At 47.9% G+C, this 23,686-nt stretch overlaps 1 protein-coding gene across 1 annotated transcript in view; it reads left to right on the top strand.

Moving 5' to 3' along the window:
• ABHD3 (abhydrolase domain containing 3, phospholipase) overlaps positions 1-23,686 on the top strand; it is a 283,393-nt gene that overhangs the window by 67,906 nt on the left and 191,801 nt on the right. The window contains exon 3 of the mRNA XM_078687433.1: positions 244-426. Within this exon, the coding sequence (XP_078543559.1) occupies positions 244-426 (183 nt within the window). The remainder of the gene's footprint in view (positions 1-243; positions 427-23,686) is intronic.

The raw sequence follows: 23,686 nt of genomic DNA, 5'->3' as shown, positions 1-23,686 counted from the left end.
AAGCATGTTTAATTGATATGTCAGCTGGATACCCATTTAAAAAGACAATATTTTCTGCTGGACTGCAATAAAACTGGAGGAGGGGGAGGAGTTTAGGCAAACAGAGTTGTGTTCTTGGTGTGGAAAGAACTGTAACCATGTGTGTATTTTGTTGGCTACAAAGTGACAGAACTGCTAAATTATAAGATTGTGTTGGTTGTGATTAGGTGTCCAATGTACTGTCGTTTGACCTGTATTTTGCAGTGAGATGATCAAGACAGCAGATGGAGGGCAGCTTTCTCTGGATTGGTTTGAAAACGAAGGTAGCACTTCTTACCCTGATTCCTGCTCAAGACCCACGGTCATTTTGTTGCCTGGCCTGACCGGAACCAGCCGGGAATCCTACATACTTCATATGGTTCATCAGAGCAAGCGCTTAGGCTACAGGTATTTTTTTTGTCAAATCTTTCTTTATTGGTTTTTCCAAAATTCACATCACTACACTGCATACTATCACAATCCATACATCCGTAATGCAAGAGCTTTATTGGAAGGATCAATTGCTACTCCACTTAGGATTGTCATTCTAACAGACATGCTGTCGCTATATGGCACTGTTAGTACATATAACAATATATTCACTTTTTCTCCCAAGCCCTCCCTCACCCCATAACTGATAAACTAAAGGTACATGGGAATATCACTGGTGTTCAAGGGAGAGACTGGTGTATGCAGTATGTATCGAGTATAGGCCTTCCTCGCCTACGCTCTGGCGTGGATTGACTTATTAGAATTGAAAGAGGTGAAGGGCCCATGTTCATGTCGGACAAGCACACAAAGGAAGACCTCTAGAAAAATAGGTCACCAGCAAGGCTGGTGACCTATGAGAGAATATCTGCATGTGCTCCATCTTGTGAACCTGACACAGTCGGGCATGCCACTGTATCAGTGAAGGCACCTCCTTTCGCTTCCAAGCTTAAGCAACCACCATTTTTGTAGTGCCTAGACATAACCAAATTATTGACCGATCTGATAAGGTCTAATGTTTGAGGGAGTCATTGCACAATTCTAAGAGAGCAAAGCTCGGATCATCCGGCATTAGGGTGCCAAAAATGTCTTTGATCTGGGCTAGAATTTACAACCAGAATGGGCAGATCATAGGACAGTCCCACCAGATGTGCCTTAAATCACCCAGCATGCCACAGCCCCTCCCACATGAATCTGAGATAGTCGGAAAGATTTTTCGCAATTTGGAAGGGTAGAGGTACCAATCATATAGTACTTTGTAGTGAGCCTCTTGTATCCCCTTCAAGTTATTGAACCTGGGTATGTCTCTACAAAGTTTGCCCCACTGCGCATCTGAGATTGTGTTACCCAATGTCCTCTCCCAGAAGACCATGTGTCGCGGGTAATGGGGGTTCAAATCAGTAAGGAATAAAGAAAGGAGATACAGCCCCTTGAGCCACTCTGCTTTTTTCCAAATTGTTCATTGGGGGTGAGGTCCCTGGTGGCAGCCTCTCCTATATTAGGGCTAAGGACCCAGTTTTTAAGTAGGGTGTAGTGATAGTATTCTTACGCTGGTAGATTAAAGACCCTTTGGCAGTGCTCGAAAGTAAAGATATCCCAATTATGGAAGAGGTCTGCGATGGTGAGACAGCCTCCATCTCTTCATGCTTCAAAGGGTTTCGTTTGTAAGGCTGGGAGAAACACAGGGTTAAAATGAATCAGTGTTAATTGGAAGGGGAAGGTGGCCCATGCAGATGTCTGGTTGACCTCGTCCTAAACTGTAAGTGTAGTCTTCATGGGAGTATTAAGGCAAGCTTACAGTGGGAATTCCGCTTTGGGTTTCTATAGGAGATCCCAGATTTATCTTCTCGACACTGCCCTGTCCATGCGGAGCAAGTATTTGCTGGGCTCCTATGCTGACCATTCAGAGATCATTCATTTATTGAGAATCCTTGAAATAAAGATGGAAATCTGGCAGTGATAGATCCCCAGAGCTCTTCGGGAGCCGTAGTTGTTTGTATGGAAGACAAGCCGTTCAATCCTGCACATGAAACTTGTGATCATAGAGCATAAGGTGGGTAAGAAACCGTGGTCTTTTACAAAGTGTTGGACTTGGCCCTTCTGGCAGGTTCACCCCTAAACTTTTTGTTTATGAATGTGAATTGGTGGTAGTGATGGCTCCAGGAGTCAGGATGGGTCTTCCCCAGTGCTGAATGGGAGATCTGCATGTGTGATGGCTGGGGAGGAGTGCTTCTGGGACCTGAATAGGCCTGGGCTTTCCCCACACAATGCTGGCTCCGCCCCCTGTGGTGCGTCTAATGTCCTTAGCCTGGCCAGTAAATAGGAAGGGTGGCTGGGCACATCACAGTGCTCCAAAACCAGCTGCGACTGGTTTTCCCCCCACCCTGCACCTAAGGACAAAGGATTTACCTGTATAAAAAGGGGCTGTGTCCCCTTGCAAAATGTTCTCTTGTTCCTGATCTGAAGAGGGGGGCCTGCTGCTGCTGGGCGCCAGGAGGACCGCCACTAGGACTGCCTCCCTGCCTGGAGAGCCCAGTGAGCTGGCCCCTGGTCCCAGCCTTGCCCCCCCTGCGCACCTTCCTGTCCTGAACTTTGCCCTGGACTTTGGGGCCTCTAAGCGCCCTGGGAGCAAGGTATCCTTCATTCTAAAGGGCACTGCTATTTTGTGATTCCCGCCCTAAGGGATTCCCCCGGCGTGGGAATCCCCCTCCGTTCTTCCTCATCGGCGCGAGTGCACACCCCGATCATTGCCGTGCCCCTACAGGAGTGCTTCGCGAGTGCCCACCTCGCACCTGTATTGTGCCCGTGGGATTGCCCTAGCGGGTGCTTATCCCGTCAGGGACCTTGCCGCCATATTGTTCATAGCGGCTGCCCACGCCGCATATTTGCTTTTATTTATTTATTTGACTGGAGCCCACCCCGTATTGAGGAGAAGAAATCACCGCCGCCGGCCCGGGCCACCGAGGAAACCGAAACCGGAAGTCAGGCTGAGGAGCGCCTGAGGTGGGGCGGGACTTCCATTTGTCTGAAGGAAGCCCCGCCCCCACATGACCGGCCCGGAAGCAAACAGAGACCGACTGGAGAGCCCCGCCGTGCAGCCCAGGGGCAGAGAAGTGCTGCGGTCGCTGGTGGGGCTCCCATGTGGTGGAGAGAGCCCCGCAGCCCAGGAGAAGAGCCGCCAGAAGAGGAGCCCCCGCCATAGGTCCCGGTTCAATTGGGAAGAGGAGGGCGTCGGGGCACCCTGCCGGTGCCCGCCCCTCCCATCGCGTTGGGCCCCCTTGTCTCTATGAGGGCCCCGGTAACCTCAGTTCCCCAGGGGCATTTCCGTTGTTCAGAGCCCACGAGAGGCTCAGGGGGCATTTGCATATTTCGAGCCCCCCGAGCGGGACTCCCACAATCAGGAGGCATTGTTGTTTCGAGCCTGAAGGGCTCCAATGTGATTTGGGCAGCATCTCCATTTTAGAGCCCACGAGGCTCAGGGGACATTTTGTTATTTAGAGCCCACAAGGCTCCAACGTTGGCCGCATTCCTTTTGAGAGCCCCAGAAGAGAGCAAGGAGGCACGCTGGTGCCAGGTTCAGTTCTTACAGCTGCCCAGCACTTAGTGGGCAGCTGCTCCGTTTAGGCCTTGCGCATCTCTTTGTTTGGCTGCCTGCGCAGCCTGCCCTAACATTAGCTGGACACAGGGCGTTTCAGCCCCTGAGAGGCCGGGTGGCCTGGGGGACAGTTCTGGTGTTGGGCCCTTGCGTGGGGTACATGTTCCTAGCCCTATGTGATCTTTGCGCAGTTTGTGATTTACCTGCCTAATGTGATTTCTGGCATTTGTGATTACTTACCTACACCTCTGAATGTGTTTTTATACGTCATGTGTCTTTCCTACACCGCTGAATGTGTTTTGATGCATCATGTGTCTAGCTTCTAGCTTATCCCCCTAAATGCATTTTTATAGTTAGGTGGTTGTTCTTTCTAGTACAGGTGTTGCTAGTAAGGTCCTGGTTCCCTGCGTGACATTCTCCTAAGGTGGTTAGGGTTGCGTAGGTGGTACTTACCTGTTACCAGTAGTTACTGGTTGTGTGCTTTATTTTCTATTTGGTTCTACAATTGTTCTATGTGCTAAGGGTTATCCCTACAGAGTGCTAATTCTACCAAGTGCTAGTTCTAAAAGTGTTTATTCCTGACAGTGGCGCCCGTGGCCCTGTCCAATGCACCTAATCCCCTGTAAATTCTGCCCGTGCCTATGGCACATTGTAAAGTGTGTATTTATTATCTAATGTGTTTTGTACAATACAAAGGCTATTTTTATATAGAACCTTGTGTGGAGTTTCCTTTGTGGTGGGCCTTGCGTGTTTTTGCTGGGGGTGCGTGCGCAAACACTTAACTTACATAGCCTGCGAGTTTAGCCTTACTGCTCGTGTCACGTTGCCAAGGTGGTGAGCAGGGGTTATCTTGGCGTGTAACTCCCTTGCCCTGACGTAGGAATGGTGGTTTCTGCCTGACTTTGGCGCAAACCTTAGCCAACCGGAAATCCCATTTCTAACACAAAGGTTCAGGATTTTGGGGGTTATCTTGATGCTGAGGTATGTGATATCTTTTTTAGCCCATTAAAAGGGAGTAGACGCCACCACAGATTCCATGTCGTGCTGAGGCAGGTTAAGATTGCGCCCAAAGTATCTGGTTAGTTAAATTCAAAAGCCCGACAGTTGTTCGAAGTTTTGTAGTTTCACCTGCAATGCTTCTAGGGTAGATTTTGGGGAGGCAAGAGTCATCAGCACATCATCAGCGAAGAGGGGAATCTTGTGTTCTTCCATGCCAAAAGAAATGCATCAAGTGTAAGTTGTCATACGTAGTTTAGCTGCAAGGGCCTCAATACTAGGGGTGTATAGTAATGGTGAAAGGAGACACCCCTGTTTGATTCCCCTCGCTAAGTGAAAAAGATCAGAGCTCACTCCATTTACTAGGACTCTGGCACTAGGGAGCACGTAATTGGCTTTGATAATGGTTATGAATTGATTGCAAAAGCCACATTTTGTCAAATTGTGGAATAAGAAAGGCCAATCCACCTGATCGCAATTTTTCTCAGTGTCCAAAGCCATGAGGGCTGTAGAGATAGATTTTTTCTTTGTAGCTTGTTTGAGCAGGTGGATAATCCTTCGCTGGTTATTGTGGGTTTGTCTGCCTTTGGAAGATCCTCGAATCTAGAGGCTATTATCTTTGCTTATAACTTAGAGTCGAAGTTGAGTAGAGCTATAGGACAGTATGAGCCACAGTATTGTGGGTCTTTACCTGGTTTAATGATGACCACGATAAGTGCCTCACTCATGCATGGGGTAACCGCCTTTCAAACTGCCACCAAATAAAAAGAGCACCCTCCCCCTCACCACCTCCAGTGAAACCTTCTCCTCCGCCGAACACCTGCACTTCCATATTCAGACCACCCCCAAAGCCACACTCCGAGGAACCCTCGTCTACAGACCCCTAGGCCCCCAAACACCCTTTGCCACCTCCATCACCAACTTCATCGCACCCCATCGCCTCAACAAATTACATACTCATTGGAGACCTGAACTTCCACCTCGACAACCCCAGCGACCCCAACTCCACTATCCTTTGTGACAACCTCGCCAGCATCCGACTTAAACAACTTGTCAACACACCGACCCACAGAGCAGGACACACCCTCGACCACATCTTCGCGGTGGGAAACAGCGTCCAATTCAGCCACACAACGCAGCCGCTATGGACTGAGCACCACTGCATACAATTCCTCATCAACAAACCCAAGGCACCCATACCAGCCCCAGGCCCACTACAAAGGAACTGGAGCAAAGTTACCGACAAGCAACTTAACTCCACCCTCACCCGAGACAACCACACCGGTCACCCGCACAAACGACGCAGCCAGAGAACTCCACACCTGGATCTCCAACTGCGCAGACAAGCTCACCCCACTACGCAACCCCAACAGACCACACCCCAGGAAAGCCGCCTGGTTCACCATCACTCTCCAAGGAGCCAGACACACCTGCAGACACCTTGGAGAAGAACTGGAGAAACACCAAGACAACTGAAAACCACACCACCTACAAGGACACCATGACTGACTACCACAACCAGATCAGAGTCACCAAGAGGAACTTCATCCACAACAAAATCCTGGCCAACTGCACCAACTCCAAGGACCTTTTCAGTGTCATTCAAGAATTCACCAACCCACGCAGCAAAGCCACAGTCATCACCCCATCCCAAGACCTCTGCGACAAGCTTGGAACCTATTTCCACCTCAAGATCAAAATCCCCTAGGACAACTTAATCGACAATCCACCAGGCGCCACAGCTGGCCCCCCTCCCCTCAGAAACACCAGCCAGCCCAAAATCTCCAAATGGACACCGATCACATCCGAAGACACCAACTCGACCATGAAAAGCACCCACTCGTGTGCCCCCACCGACCCCTGCCCCCTCACATCTACCACAGAGCTGCGGCCGCCATCGCACCCAAACTACAACGCACCATCAACACCACCTTCAAAACAGGCACCTTCCCAGATGACTGGAAGCGCGTAGAAGTCAGACCCCTGCTCAAGAAGCCCACAGCTGACCCCACCGACCTCAAGAACTATCGGCCCATCTTGCTCCTCCCATTCGCAGCCAAAGTTGTAGAGAAAACAGTCAATAGGAAACTGACACGATTTATTGAAGAGAACTCTGTCTTCGACCCATCCCAATCCAGATTCCGAAGCAACCAGAGCACAGAGACCGCCTTACTCGCCGCCACAGACAACATCCGCACCCTCCTGGACCAAGGACACTCCGCAGCCCTCATCCTACTTGACCTATCAGCGGTCTTGGACACAGTCTCCCACGGCACACTATTCGCCAGACTACACGATGCAGGCATACAAGGAACATCCCTGGACTGAATCCGACTGCCACCCTTCCTCTCCGACCCCCCAAAATTTACCTGCGGAGTCCCACAGGGTTCATCCCTGAGCCCCACCATCTTCAACATCTACATGCCCCCCTCGCAGCCATCGTCCAACACGGCCCCAACATCGTATCCTACGCCGGCGACACCCAGCTCATCCTCTCCCTCACCAAAGAGCCCACCACTGCCAAACTCCACTTCCAGAAAGGAATGCAAGATGTCGCAGTCTGGATGACCAACAGCTGCCTGAAGCTCAACGCCGAGAAGACAGAAGTCCTCGTCCTCAGTACCACCCCTTCTGCATTGGACAGCACCTGGTGGCTGACCGCCCTCGGAAGCTCACCTACCCCCTCAGACCACGGCAAGAACCTCGGCATAATACTCGACTCGTCACTCACCATGAACCAACAGGTCAACGCCATCACCTCTAGCTGCTTCAACACCCTCCGCATTGTACGCAAGACTTTCAAGGGGATCCCTGCTGAGTCAAGAAAGACAGTCACCCATGCACTCATCACCAGCAGACTGGACTATGGAAACGCACTCTACGCCGGCATCAACAAGTCCCCACTCTGCAAACTCCAGACCATACAGAACACTGCCGCCAGACTCGTCCTCGGCATCCCCCGACACAAACACATCAGCCAACACCTACGAAGTCTCCACTGGCTCCCCATTGAGAAAAGAGTCACTTTCAAAATCCTCACTTATTCCTACAAAAGCCTACACAACAACGGACCCAAGTACCTCAACGACAGAATCAACTTCCATGTACCCAAAGTAAACCTCCGATCTTCCAACCTTGCACTGGCCGAAACCCCACTTATCCACAGAGCCAGAGCAGGTGGTAGATCCTTCTCTCACATTGCAGCCAAGACCTGGAACGAGCTACTGGTAGGCATCAGACGCGCCCAGTCGCTGAACACCTTCAGGAAGACCCTCAAGACCTGGCTCTTCAGCTAAACAGATCTGCGAACCCCTTACCCCTCAGCGCTTTGAGACCCTCACTGGTGAGTAGCACGCTTACAATTCCCTGATTGATTGAGTCTCCAAAGTTAGCCTTTCTTGTGTTCTTTGTTTGTTTAGTGTTAATGTCGGTGCAATGCATTTACAGCGGAGCACAGCTTTAAAATAATCCTAGTTGTTAGTTGCGTGGATCATTCAAAAGGAAGTTACGAATAACTTTTTTATTTGTTTGTGTTTTGTTTACAATACTTTAATAAAGTTGAATCATGATTCTACACCTTCTAAAGATAAACCATGTCAGAAATTCAGTGCTGTTATAGAAAGTTTTCTTGAATATATGTATGAATCAGAGTAAAATGGGGTTGGGACATGAAGTGGCCACAGCTGCATTACAATTTCAAAGGATTATGGTTTTCACATCCTGTGAGGCCTGGTGGATTGATGAACTTTGCATGCCATTGACCAGGGGTTCTCTGATGTGCAGAAGGTTTCTGAAAGGAGAGAAGCCAATCTGTGAAGCCAGCATAACCTGGTTGTTGCTAGTAGATAGTACTCGGTAATTGCAAACACAACAGTGATGGACAGAATGTGGATCAATGTCACACATTCACCCCAGTCCAAAGATCTGGGCCCAAATCCATCGTTTTTCCACTCCACACCACCCTGGGTTAGACAATGGCGATATGCAAATCAGCACTGACCCTGTGCCCCATGGGAACAGTCCAGTCCGAACTACAAAAGCCATGTCCTTCCCAGAACGGAAACAAGCATCCGAGGACCGGCCCGGTTTCGAGGTAACACCTCTCATCAGCCCGGCTAGCTTGATTCCAGTGGTGTGGAGTGCCTGGGACTCACGTCTGAGCATCCCCAGTACACTTAGAGCGGTAATTGCAAACACAACAGTGATGGACAGAATGTGGATCAATGTCACACATTCACCCCAGTCCAAAGATCTGGGCCCAAATCCATCGTTTTTCCACTCCACACCACCCTGGGTTAGACAATGGCGATATGCAAATCAGCGCTGACCCTGTGCCCCATGGGAACAGTCCAGTCCGAACTACAAAAGCCATGTGTTTCCGTTCTGGGAAGGACATGGCTTTTGTAGTTCGGACTGGACTGTTCCCATGGGGCACAGGGTCAGCGCTGATTTGCATATCGCCATTGTCTAACCCAGGGTGGTGTGGAGTGGAAAAACGATGGATTTGGGCCCAGATCTTTGGACTGGGGTGAATGTGTGACATTGATCCACATTCTGTCCATCATTGTTGTGTTTGCAGTAGATAGTACTCTTCATCTTTTTCTACAGAGATTTTCACCAATTCGTCTATTTAAATATTTCAATCATTTACATGGGTAGGGAGACAATGTGCAAAAAAAACCCAATGTTATCTGTGCTATTTCATTGTGATTGCAGAGAGGAGGGAAGGAGGAATATGGAGTTCAGTCTTCATTTATTTGTATGTGTGGTTATATACAACACAACCCAGGCTCCTATTTGAATGTCTCTGCCATGAGTGGGGAGTAATAGAGCTGAGGCAGGGCTCATCTAACTGAATTGTGGGTGGTAAAGCCAAGTACAATTGAGTGTTTTTTGAGAATCAATTCCTCATATGTTATACATAAGCGGGTTGTGGGCCCTATGGAAGTGGGGGAAGGGGCATGAAGTTTCACAGGGAGCAATCCCAACAATTTGAAAATTCTGCAGGATGGCCTAGTACATTCAAGTGTTGGTAGTGAGAGCTCTGTTGTGTGTGTCTCCCACTAAGAGGCAATAGCTTGAACACCAGTTGAGAATACCAGTCATTCACTTCCTTGAAGTCACAACAGTAAGCCACCAAGTTTTGATTTTTCACTGCTCTGACATCAAAGCAGCAAAACACTGAGCTCGTGCTCTGATGCGTGTGTACCTGCTACCTTCCTTCGTTCTCCAAGATTCGATGAAGGCAGGAATGTGGCTGGCACTCTTGCGCCTTCAACCACTGTCTTCCATATCAACCACGAGTCTGCACATAACAACGGCTGACAAGGGAAGGCAGACAACACTAACATGTGACTCTCAAAAAACGGCGCCTGCAGTCCATCTCGCATTCAGAGAGTAGAGCACAGCTTTGGTTAGGAATGGGAAGAACATGTGGAGAGGGCAGTGAAGTAGAGTAACAACATGTAAGGTACTTTTTTGTTTTGGAAGAAGTGTGAGGAGAGGGTATTACTAGGCGAGGATGGGGAGCATCACATAATGCCAGGTATATTTTTGGGGATGGAGCAGGCGAGGGTATTGTTCTCATGAGAGATGCGGCGGGGTGAGTGGAGGGCACCAGGTCCTTTTAAAGGATGGCTGAAAGTTGTAAGGCCATGTTGTGGATGTCTCCTTCGTGACCTGCACTGGTGATTTGAGAACAAGAGGATTTAGGGCGACCAATCACAACATATACATTGTAGAAGGATAGTAAACAGTAATGTTTACCTCAAGGTATCAAGTGACATCACAGACAGCTCATTCTGGACCTCTTCTTGAGAATTTGATATCGCTTAGAACCTGTTGCTGGAAAACAACCCTGTTAGTGACAGCTACCATCGGTATTTCAGTTTTTTCTGGATATCTATGACATATTGGGTCAAGGAAGGAAAAGTGTAGAGAGGTGGCATTACCTTGCACTGTAATCACTCAAAGTAATGGATATCTAGGCGTCAAGTGTATATATTAGCAAATACATAGCTGAGCATGCCTGACAGAGAGTAACTTATCTTGTTTGGTGTACACTTAGTGGTCAGATGCAGCTCATGGAGGAGGCAGATTCCTTTACTTTGATTGGCTGTCAACCACCATTCATTATTACTGGGTTTGGTCTGATAGAATCTGGTGAATCTTAGGGACGGGGCTAATGAGAAATCAAGCAGTGTCAGCGATTTTTGTTTTCAGTTATCCAGAAAGTCTATAGCAGGGATTGGACTTTATTGCCCTGGAGGGGGTTTCCAGGCCAATAATGTCTAATTGCCTTATATTATTCTCAGGACACCCTGTGGTAATTGCGTGCTTAATAAAAAAAAAATATATATATATATAATAGCCAGTGATGTCATCCTGTCTGATGTTGTCATTATTACAACACAAAAAATATAAGCAGCTCGAGATGATTGGCATTGAGCACAAGTTGCTCTTTTTTTGCTATGTTATTGAGTTTTATATAGCGCTCGGAAACCTGAAGGTGTCTTGGAGCTGCCTTAAGAAAGGGCTAGTAACTAAGAGGACTGAGGCCCAATTATTGATTGAAAAAACATGTTTTTATGTTTTCCTAAAATGCAGACGGTTATGAGAGTTTATCATGTCAAAGGGGAGAAAATTCCACAATTTTGCAGTACAAACCACAAAGCCTTTTACACCCCAGCGGGCCAGTCTGAATTTGGGAGCCTCAATGTCTTTCATGACTAAAGAGCTTAAAGGTGTGAGATGGGTGTACCATCGAAATCCTTGAATACGTGATGCAGGTCCAGTGCTGTGTAATGCTTTAAAGGCGATACATAGGTCTTTAAACGCAATCCTCTTTGTCATAGGCAGCCAATGAACTTGGCTCAATGCCGTGGATGTCGAGTGAAATTTGAGAAGACCAAAGATGAGGTTTGCTGCAGCATTTTGTAAAGTTTGAAGTTTGACTAACATTTTTTGTTGTGAAACCGATGTACAGACCATTGCAATAATAGAGTTTGGACGGAATTAATGCAGACATAACATAATTTTTTCACATTTGTGGGAATGTAGGGGAGAATTTTCCTCAAGCTCTTAAAAGGGTAAAACACAGAGGAGGCAATATGGTTAATCTGATTTTCAAAGGAAAGTCTTTTGTCAAAAATGACACCCATATTACTAACCTTTTCTACTGGTGACGGGACGAGGCCCATATCTGGCGGCCACCAATTTCGGAGACCAGAAATTGATATTATTGCTGAAAAGTAAAGTCTCAGTTTACCTGAGTTTAGTCTCAGGCACTTCTCAGCCATCCAAGATCTAATGTTCTCCATTCAGAGTTCAAATTGGGGGGGCAGTGTGGGCAGGGTTTCCTGTGACAAACACCACAGTTTGTGTGTCATCCACGTAGGAAACAACCGAAAATCCAAAAGTTTTAATAAGGTTGATTGAGGGACTGATGTACAAATTGAACAGAGTGGGCTTAATGAGGCCCCCTGAGGGACGCCACAGAGAAGGTTCCACGTTATGGGGGCGAAGTTGTTCAGAGTAACCTTTTGTTCCCTATCTGCAAGGAAGGATGCCAATAAAGCTGTGTCTCTGATACCTAGCTCATACAAACGGTTCATCAAGATGTGATAATTAATGGTATCAAATATCGCTAAAAGATCTTAAAGTATCAAGGCAGCATTGTCTCCCTTGTCAATGATAGTTCTTATGCTCTCAGCAGCCACTAAAAGAGCGGTTTTCGTGCTGTGCTGGCTCCGAAAGCCAAACTGAAAAGCATTTAGCAAGCCGTATTAAAGAAAAGGTTGGAGACCCTTGCTATAGACGGGATAACTAAAAAAGTGCTGACACCCCTTGATTATCTCTTTAGCCCTCTCGATATTAACCGGATGCTATTAGACCAACTTCAGCAAGCCACATGGAAGATTACTAGCAGTGATCACCTCAGTTCATCAAGCATGGTTGCCAGCAGCAATGTAAAAAAAAGCTTTGTCAATGTGCAGTATTTCTACAAGGGTATTACGTAACAGCCATAGCTGAAATACTCTTGGCATCAAGGTAATATTAGTAATATGTCCCCGCCAATGCCACACAGTTTATCACTGAAATATAATTTTCAAACATATCTTGGAAATTCAAACATCAGCTCTTAGTTCTGAAAATGCACGTTTTCGTCTGAAATGCACAGTCTTTAATTTTGGTATACATATAATAATCCAATCAAGTAAACAATTATAATTCAGCAGGTCGGGCTGCATAGGTTGCTGGAGAGCTACCAGTAGCTCATGAGCTAATCGTTGGAGAAGCCTGGTCTACTTAGATCTCTTTTTGAAGGAACATCATTAAACACAGCTCTCCAATGGTTGGAAAATTGTTAATTTAGTTACACTTAACACCAGCATATTGAACACCCCTAAATAATTGTTAGGGGTTTTCTGGTATCTTTCCAACAAGGTGACAGAATTGGTATGCCTGCATAAAACCCACCTTGTAAGACCAGACTGCATGATCCTGATTTTTTTTTAACACTTTTCAAAGGAATATTTTGTCTCACTCAAAGTAAAGACAAGTTAGTTTGTGATGCACCTGAATAAGAATTTCCTCTTAGTAACTGAAGATTATCTGTGTATAAACAGAGTCACTCCCAAATGATTGTGGCTTAGACTGGGGTACTATAATCAGGGTTGTCCCAAAGTATGCCCTAATGACCGGGCAAACTAATTTCCTTACAAAACAGAATGTTCTCTTACATCTGTTCATTATTTTTCCATGTTTATGCATTGTTTTTTATTAAGTGCTCCCTTGGCCAAAGGCTTCCTGGCTCTAAAAAGGAATAGCCCAGAAATGCATCCCACATACATATACCTACAAGTTGAAAGAGACTAAATTAGGCCAAGAACAGCCAATGAACAACCCTTTGAAAAGTTAGATGTCTGGCAAAGATAGAGAAGCAGGGAGTTCCACGTTTTAGTAGCCTAGACCTCAAATTCTTGTCTCAGTTCTTACTTTGCTGAAGGAACGCAACTGAAGAAGACCCTGACCTGAACAACAGGGGTTCTGAGCAGGGCAGTATTGTTGGTAACGTAGGAAGTCAGGCCTATGTCATGACAAGTCAGATGTACTGTGCAGATGTTCTTTAAAGAAAAACTATTCTCCATCAGCAAGCAATCAAGTTGAGTGAATACTGGGGTCTTGCTTTTCTCTCGCATTCCTTCTAATGTTTTCGCGAAGGTTTTTTTACCCTGTTCATTTAGGGGATAGAAGGTAGCTAAAGGGACTCATTTGACACTTGCTCTCAAGGTCAATCTAGTGGAGTGTGCACTACTCCTATCTGAGCGTGAAAAGGGCTACTGCAAAAACAGATAAATGGAATTTCACCAAAATTTGCAGGAAACTAGATCTTGGTCTAAGAGTGTACTTTTTGTGATTTGGTGCAAATCTGTTCAGTAGTTTTAGAGTACCTAAGATTAAAAAATATGTATATATCTAGATGATTGAGTTCACAAGAGTCTTGCAAGAGTCCTGCACTCGCATTAATTCATAAATGGAGCCAGCTGAGTGGTTGAGGTGGCATATTTTTTTTCCCATCATCTCTCAGGCTCTTGCAGGAGCGAGAGGGTTCTGCGAGTCCTGCGAGAGCTTGCACTCTGATTTGCTGGCCACAACATGAAGAGAAATGTTGCAGCCGCTATTTCAGGAAACAGGGACTAGGTCCCTATGTCCTGAAAATAAAAAATATATGAATGGGCATGGAAGGGGTACCCTAACTCCCTTGACCATGTGGAAGGATCCCAGAGAGGGACCCCCCTATGCCCAATTGTAGAAATAATATATATTATTTTCACAATTTCGCAGGTGGACCGTGGGAGCCAGTGAGAGCCCTGGGACTCCCAAGGAAGTCCCACGAGCGCTTCTTTCCCGGGACATCTACAGGAGTAAAGCTATATATTAAAAAAAGGTGTCCGTAATGGGGTGGGTCGGCCAGACCCTGCAGCCAACCATGCACAGTCGAAGGCCATGCACAGCGAATGGTTAGTTGACTGCCCACAGGAACTGGCCTTGCAGCCTGCCGTGCGGGCAGAGGCATTGCTTTCCTGCGTAGGTTGGCTGCAGGGCCTGCCTACACACCTCGCAGAGCCTTCAGCGAGGGGTCGGTTTTGCATGCCTGGCCCCAGGTCAGGCATGCACTGTGTGTGGTTGACTTTATATATTGTAATAAAATATTATTTAAAAAAACAACTAGAAATTTGTTGGAAAAAACAAAGATTTAAGTAACGTTATAGTTAGGAATTATAATTATATCTTACTTTACAATAAAAAAACTCAGAAATTCACAGAAAAAAACAATGGTTTAAGGGGCGTTATAGTTAGGTGGAAATGTCATTTAAAACATACTGTTTAAAACAATGAAATTCAGTCAACTGCAGTTATCCTGGGGATGCTGCGTAAAGTGAAAAGGTGTCTGCAGCGGTGAACTTGGGCTTTCAAAACGGGCCTCCAATGGTCCCAGCTAACCCTTGAAATGCAAGGGCCACCCTTTGTGTAGACTTCAAGCCACACTTTCAGTCTGGGTTGGGTTGAACGATACACCTTCGTGGCTGTAACTCACACTCTTGTAAAATCCTTAAGCTGTCAACTTGTTTCTGTTCACTTCATCCTTTCCTTGCCTAGTACTGTTAGGTTTGTTGTGGCCTGGTGTGTTTAAATGCCCATACGGTTTGGGTTTATCTCAGCCAGCATGGAATTTCAGCTGGTAAGTAATCGCCTTGTGGGGTGATACTGCGTGCAGTGCTACGCAACGGTCATTACTTACTGACCTCTAACATACATAATGAATGACGCAGTCGCTGCTTTGCAGACTGAGAATCTGCCATAGACCCTGTTCTTAGGTATATACATATTATACCATAGCCTGCACTCATGTTGACGTGCGTACCCTCTTCTGGCGTGGGGTGTTATTTCAGCTCACTGTGACCTGCTCAGACAGTTCCTTCCTACAGGCTGTCTGCTTTCTCACCTCTCTTGCTCTCCTTTGCACAATAATCACATACCACCACACTCTTTATTTGGAAAAAAGGCCACTTTATTAAGACGGGTATGTTGGATAAACTTCATGAAATACAAAGACACTGTAAATAACGCAACCTCGCTAATACATGAAATACATTAGAAAATCTAACTGTACCCCCCCACCCTTAAACTCCCCATTTTGCTCAACATTGCTTCATGAAAAAACTCCATGCCTTTCCACCTTTTCCTATTCTTCTCACGATCTCCCCCACCAAGCATCCAAAATTGCACTGCTCTAGTTTTGGTCAAAGACACCTCATTTACTCTTCATCTCTCCTGTGTTCTGCCCCACCCACCCCCTCGGATGGATAGGTCCACTCCAGACTGTCCACCCCCCAAATAAAAGCCTGCTAAGCTCAACAATTACAAACTGTCTTACAGTGGCAAGTAAACCTTTCTTTGTTAACCTTAAACCTTAAAGTCTTCAGAAATGCACAAAATACTCAAACTTTATAAATAAATTAATGACAAAAACTTCTTTGCCTAAGGTTGAGTGGGTAGTCACCTAAACATTGCTAACCGCGCGCACCCAAGATGGTCGCGTGAGCACAGGGCTCCCGGACCCTCGCCACCTCCATCGACTATCCTGTCCTTTATCCTGGTTCAGACGACGGGTGTTTATTGGCACAGTTCTACTGCTCATTTATTTGTTTCAACGAACTTTTTTGGACTTCAGGGTCCAGAGCTACAGACTGTCGCAGTTTTCAGGCCTGCTCCATGGCGACGCCCCGCGCTCTCTTGTCTCGCTTGCCGTTCAGTAAGTGAACAACAACGGACTGCCAGACTTGCGTGGGCTGGCGATTGCTTTCGGTTTCGATTTCTGTCCGGAGCTTAACCTGACTTTGTCGGCTCCGTGGGCGGCCGGACACTCCTGCACCCTTGGTCTCTCCGTTCCTACTGCCGATCTGTAGCGGTTTCCAGATCTGAGACTGGCACCACCTTCGCCCTTTTGGTCCTACATTTGCCACCGCAGTCACCATTTTTACCCGTCAACGGGCGACCCGTGCGGGTCCAGGATCCAAGATGGCCACCAAGCCTGAGGGTGGGAAGCGCGGGCCTAAACCAGGCATTCGAGGGAGCGCTCTGCAAACGAACATTATGGACCGGTACACCCAAGCTAAGGGATCGCCGGGAGCAGCAGCTAAAACCTCGACGACAATGCCGGAGGACTCATCGATTGAGGACGAGCCCTCGCTGCGAGATCTCATGGGCGCCATCACTGGTATGAAGGCCTCATTGGGGCAACAATATGAGGCCTTGACTCTCAAACTGGATACGGTGGCGATTGACGTCAATCTGATCAGGGCGGACTTGGCGAAGACAAACGAAAAGGTCAAATCCTTGGATCTTATGACCTCTAGCCTGGTCACCGACGTCTCTGATTTGCAGGCTGAAGTTGGGAATCTGAGGAAAGCCAATGATTATTACTCTGGGCGCCTAGAGGACTATGAAAGCCGTGCCAGGCGCAATAACATTCGCCTGATTGGGGTCCCGGAATCATCGACTGCTGCCTCGACGGACCTATTGGTGGAAGACCTGGTGCTGAACCACCTGGCGCCCAAGGGTCTCAGCAAGTTTTTCGCTGTCGAACGTGCACATAGGATCCCCGGCGGCACACCTAAATCGGGTGCTAACCCTCGACCTATCATTGCGAGGATTTTTCATTTCCGGGACAGAGACGCTATCCTGCAGGCTTCGCGCCAGTCAGGTCCCATTGCCTTTGAGAACTCTACTGTCAGCTTCTATCCGGACTTTACACAACAGGTCCAGAAACAGAGGCTGGGGTTTCAGGGGGTCAAGAAGAGACTCCGAGAAAGGTCAATGAAGTATGCCATGCTCTTTCCGGCCCGTCTGCGGGTGGTACATAAGGATCGTACTTTTTTCTTCGACCATCCTGGGGTTGTGAGTGACTGGCTTGACACGCTGCCTATGGATCATGAACCTTTTGAGGACTCTGGCTAGTCGGATCGGGCGGAAGGTGGCCCGACGGAGCAAGAGTAACTGTTGACTTTGACCCCGTACCCTTCCCGTTGGCTTTGAACTGTGCTATGCTGTGTTCTTAATGTTTGCAAGTAATAGTCTCTTTTTTGGGGGTGGGTGGGGGGTGGACGGGTCCTTTCTCCTCCTGGGTTTTCTTTTCGTAGATTAGTTGGGTGGTTGGGCGACAGGCACACTGCGAGTTTATGGGTCTCTTTGGTCTTCAGCAGGGGTGCGGGGTGGGGGGTATAGTTGTTTTGACATTGTTGGGGGGGCTGGGTTGTTTGTTTGAATTTTCTTGTTACTTGCAAGGCGAAGGAAAGGCGCTCTCCTGTTTTTTGCAGTTGCTCTGGGTGTGGGGCCGGGGAGGGGCTGGGCACGGGGATGGGGGGTAGGGGACTTCGGTTATTGTGTTGGAACGTGAACGGGTTGGGGGATGGGATTAAGAGGAGGGTGGTGTTACAATTGCTGAAACGTTTGACTCCAGATGTTGTCTTACTGCAGGAGACTCATTTGCTCGGCAACAAGTGCTACGCTTTGAATAGGCGTGGTTATCGCCTTGTGGCGCACTCGGGTTTCACTTCGGGCTCTAGGGGGGCGGGCATTCTGGTTCGGGCCTCCCTCCCCTTGGCCATTGATGATGTCATATTGGATGATAAGGGACGATATGCCGCCATTGTGGGGCGCTGGGAGGGGAAGGTTCTTATTCTGATTTCTGTCTACGTGCCCCCGGGCCTCCAGGCCACCACCTTTGCTGATCTGAGTGGACTTATCCTGGGCCTCCCCGAGGGTTTGCTTTTGGTTGGGGGTGACTTTATTGCGGTGGTCTCGGGAATGCTTGATCGTCACCCTCCCAGGGAACTGCCGAGGGCCCAGACTTGGTTGAGCGACTTCCTGGAGACGTTGGGGCTCACTGATTGCTGGCGGTTGCTTCACCCGGGACAGTTGCAATATACCTATCATTCTGGTGCTCATGGTAGTCTCCCCAGGCTAGATCACGTTTTACTGCTCTCGGCCCATGCATCCCTCATACGGGAAGTTAAACATCTGGCACGGGGTATCTCGGACCATTCTCCGCTTTGGCTGGTGGTTGATGCACGGCAGGGTTCGGCGGGCCGAGTCGCCCCGATCAACCCCTGGTATTTGAAGGACCCCAGGGTCAGGGATGAGCTGGTTAAAGCACACGATTGTTATTTTGAGGAAAATGTGGGCTCTGTTTCCTCCCCTAGTGTACTTTGGGAAGCTTACAAGACTGTCATTCGTGGCCAGGCCCTCTCATTGATTGGTAGCGTGAAGTTGGCCAACCGTGCTGAGACGGTTCGACTTGAGGGGGAGGTCATGGCCCTGGAGGAGGGCTTGGAATCTGGGGTTACCGCTGAGGGGTTACATCTACTGGAGTTGAAACAACATGAATACAGAGCTCTGGTCACTGAAGCTGCTAAGGAAATGGGGCGGGAACAGCAGGGACGCCTGTATGATGTGGGTGATAAGGCTGGGAAACTGCTTGCTTGGTTGGATAAGAGGGAAAGTGCGAGTCGTGTCGTCCCTGTGATTGTTGCGGAGAATGGAGAGTGTTGTACGGACCCTGTTGATATTGTCGCATGTTTTGCCGATTATTTCCGCGAGGTGTACTCCCAGGTGTCTGATCGATCGGAGCAGGACTCCCACCTGTTATTGCGTGATATTGCACTTCCCCGATTGTCTGATATTGATAGGGATGCTCTGGATGCTCCGCCTACTGTGGACGAGATTGCCGCTGCTGTCCGTTCGGTCCGATCCGGCAAGGCCTCGGGCCCTAATGGGCTCCCCATTGAGCTATATAAATTGCGCCCGGATTCGCTAGCTCCTCATTTGCGCTCTATGTTTCTTGAGTCTTTGGAGGTGGGGTTTCTCCCGCCAGACCAGAGGCTGGCCACTATTGTTGTCATCCACAAGGATGGTAAACCTCGGGATCGCTGCGCCTCTTTTCGACCCATTTCGTTGATTAATGCGGAACCTAAAATCCTGGCCAAGCTGCTGGCGACACGTTTGGCGTCCGTTATTGGGGACCTGGTTCACCCTGATCAATCCGGCTTTATACCGCATCGTAACACGGCGCTTAACCTCCAAAGGTTGCATGGAGTTCTGGCACGGGCTGAGACGCTGCGTGAGCCCGCCATCTTGGCGTCCTTGGACGCTACGATGGCGTTTGATACAATAGAATGGCCGTATTTGTGGGCGGTTCTTGCTAAGTTTGGTTTCGGTTCGGACTTCGTTCGATGGGTCAAATTGCTCTACGCCAGTCCCATGGCCCAGGTGGTGGTCAATGGTCGGGTCTCTGCGCCCTTTGCACTGAGCAGAGGGACGCGACAGGGCTGTCCCCTGTCCCCCTTGTTGTTTGCTCTTGGCTTGGAACCGCTGGCGGCCTGGTTGCGGTGGGAACCGTCCCTGAAGGTCATTAGATGGAACTCGGAGTTTGAGGACCGTGTATCTCTCTACGCTGATGATATTCTGCTTTATCTTACATCACCCCGTAAATCCCTCATTGTGCTGTTTGATGTCTTGACGTCCTTCCGCAAAAACTCAGGTCTTGTCATCAACTGGTCGAAGTCCTGTGTATACGTCCTGTCGGGTACCGCCCCCCTTCTGCCAAGCGGCTGTCCTATCGCGATTGTGGAAGATGGATTTAAATATCTGGGCATTTTTATCTCGCTGAGCCCTGCACTGCGGTTCGACCGTAATTTACTGCCCCCTCTTCAGCGCCTTCGGGCGGATGTGGTCGCCTGGGGGAAACTTCCTCTCTCTCCCCTGGGTAGAGCGGCATTGTTTAAGATGATGTCACTGCCCCGATTCCTCTATGCATTGCAAAACACGCTTGACGTTGTCCCGGCTACATATTTCCGTGAGGTCGAGAGTTTACAGAGACGACTGGTGTGGGGGGGTAGGCCCCGGATTGCCATTGCTAAATTGTCGCTCCCGTGGTACGACGGTGGAATTGCTTTGCCTGATATTCGTCGCTATTATTGGGCGTCTCAACTGGGGGCAATAAATCATTGCATGTATGGCCCTTTGCCGAATCCGGCCTTCGCGATGGACAAATGGTTGCTACCGGGGGGCGACTACAATAGAGCCCTCTACTCGAAACTCACCCCTCGCAACGTGACGGGCCCCACTAGGACGGCCGTCCAGGTATGGCGACATGCTTCCATGGCGCTTGGGTGGACTGATAAATTGACTCGTGCCACCCCCCTGTACGCCTCTGATAGACTTGGCTCACTTTGGCAGTCCCGGGGGTTTGCTAGGTGGGACTTGATTGGTATCAGCAGGATTGATGATGTTTGGACTAAGGGGAGAATGAAGACGTTTGAGGAATTGAAAACCGAGTACGCTTTGAGCGATCGCGAATTCTTTCGCTATGCACAGATCCGCCACGCGGTGCTCTCGGTCTTCCCTTCGGGTGTGGAGATTCCGGAGTCGGTCCGCTTGAGGACAGGGTACTGGACGGACATGTTCCTGATAGTACGATTTCGCTTATTTATAAAAAGTTAATTAACTCCAGGTCTGACCTCCTGTCTCGACTTAGAGAGGTCTGGACTGGTGATGGGCTGGAGCTGGACGATGAGGACTGGCAGGCGGCGATCTCCTCCCCTAAAGAGGTGGCCATCCAGGCGCGCCTTAGATTTGTGCAACTTAAAATCCTACATAGAGTGTATGTCACTGGTCCCCGTTTGGTGCATATGGGCTTCTCTGTGGACGGTTTGTGTCGGCGTGGCTGTGGTCTCCTGGGCACCTTTTTACATATCATCTGGGAGTGCCCTGAGATAGTGCGATTCTGGACCCGTGTGCACGAGGTGATGAGTGAGGTTACCGGGGTGCGATCGATGCCGGAAGCTAGGAGATGCCTGCTGAACGTATGGGAACCGAATGATTACTCCGTGTCGCAGCTTCGGTGGGTGACCTTGGGCAACATGATTGCCAAAAGAGACATTGCGCAATTGTGGGGCGCTCAGGGCCCGCCCCGACTTCAGAAATGGAAACAAAACATGGACTGGTGCATGTTCAGAGAAAAAACTGTGTATATTTCTCGTGGTACCCCCCGGAAATGGGGAAAGATATGGACTCAGTGGAACACTTATCGTGGTGATATATGTGCCTCTCCTCTCCCTGACCCTGATGTTGCACCTATGTCCCCGTAACCCGAGGGTTCCTCCACACACTATTGTATACTGATTGCAATTTGTTTCTTCTGGCCCCCCCCCCACTGTGTAACTCTTTCTTGATAGAACGAACGCTCATTGGATTGTCCTTCCCGCCCCACCACCATGTAATGCAACGTTGTGTATATTGATGTCTCTTTTTCTTCTTCCTTGCAAGTTGTTTGTGTTTGTGTTATAAAATCAATAAAAAGTTTAAAAAAAAAAAAAAAACATTGCTAACCACCCTTGGTCCTGCTCAGCAAATGCCATCCCGCCCAAAAAACTACCCTTTTAACCTACCGCTAAGCCCCACCCACACTTCCTGCCTCACCTATCCTGTTATGTGACCCGTTCTGTTGTGCAAAGTTACCCAGGGTAAGACAGGCTAAAGCCTTGCTCCCCCTGGGTTCCTGCACCGCACAATAATCACATACCTCTACACTCTTTATTAGAAAAAAATGCCACTTTGTTAAGACATGTATGTAGGATAAACGTCATGAAGTACAAAGACATTGTAAATAACTCAACCTCACTAATACATGAAAAAATCTAACCATTCCCCCCACCCTTAAACTCCCCAATTTGTTCAACATTGCTCCAAGAAAAAAAACCATTCTCTTCCACCTTTTCTCATTCTTCCTTTCTTCCCTGCCTTTTCTTTGCATACCCCAATCTCACGCTCTCCCCCCATTAAGCATCCAAAATAGCTCTGCTCTACTGTTGTTCAAAGCCACCTCATTTACTCTTCACCTCCGCTGTGTTCTATCCTCCCAAGAGGGATGGATAAGCTTGCTTCAGACTGTGCACCCCCCCAAATAAACGCCACCCAGGAAATCCGAAGAGTGTTCCTGCCCCACCCGAAAATGCTGCTACCTTGTGCTTCTAATTATTTGCTGGAGCACCATAATATTTCCTTCCATAAGATTGCAAACAATTCCCTCATTTCAAGCAAATAATATGCTTGCCCCATTCTAGATAAATTAACTCCATCATCACGAAACATATAAATATTTTCATTTGAATTTGTATGAGATAAAACTGTAATACCCATATTAGAACAGGAAACTCGCATTGCCCTATTCAGTTTTCTTCGTGCCTTCCCAATTGCTGCATAACTTCTTGCTCCTCTCCACTGCTTTTGTGGTATAAATTCAGTCCAAATTAAGCATGTACCTCCCCAGTTATTTTCAATAAAAGTTAAGTCTACTTTCATTTGATTTATTAATGTCAAACCTGATAACTGGACTAAATCGTTTTCACCTAAATGAATTACTAACATAGCAGGCCATCCTCTTACCAAACAAAGTTCAGCTAAAATAAACAGCAGATTGCCCCATCGCATACCTCCTTTTCGCTTCCATATCACCTCAAGTCATAAATTTGTTGTTCTGCATACAGAGCTGCCCATTTTATGAAACAATGTCCCACTATCCAAGTACTCATCTTTACAGACAATGGACCATCAACACAACCTAAATTAAATAGAAAACGGAGGGTTAGCAAATAAGAAAAAATCAAAAAGTGTTCAAAAGCAGAAGGAGTTCTTTTTCTAACTTATGTCTCAACATTTTGATTTCCATCTCCCAATCCTTCTTATCTCTGGCCATGACCAACCTAATCTTGCAGCCTCAGTAGCTGCCCCAATATGAAAAGAGTGCATACCATGTTGTAACAGGTCAAAAGTGACAGGAACCCTCAATAGTTTCTTGTTTAAATTTTTTAATTACATTTTCACATATCACGCCCCCCTGGGGAAGGGGGGTAAGGCACAATGAAGAACGAGTTACACATTATAGCACACAGTAGGAGATTACATTTCAGTGAGTAGTAGTCCATGTTGTAGTCCACCAGTGCCACATAGTCACAAATCTCTCCA

This window comes from Lissotriton helveticus, chromosome 4_1 (genome assembly GCF_964261635.1).
Source record: "Lissotriton helveticus chromosome 4_1, aLisHel1.1, whole genome shotgun sequence".
Classification (NCBI taxonomy): domain Eukaryota; kingdom Metazoa; phylum Chordata; class Amphibia; order Caudata; family Salamandridae; genus Lissotriton; species Lissotriton helveticus.
Note: the sequence above shows the minus strand (reverse complement) of the source record. Positions and strands in the feature narration are given on the sequence as shown.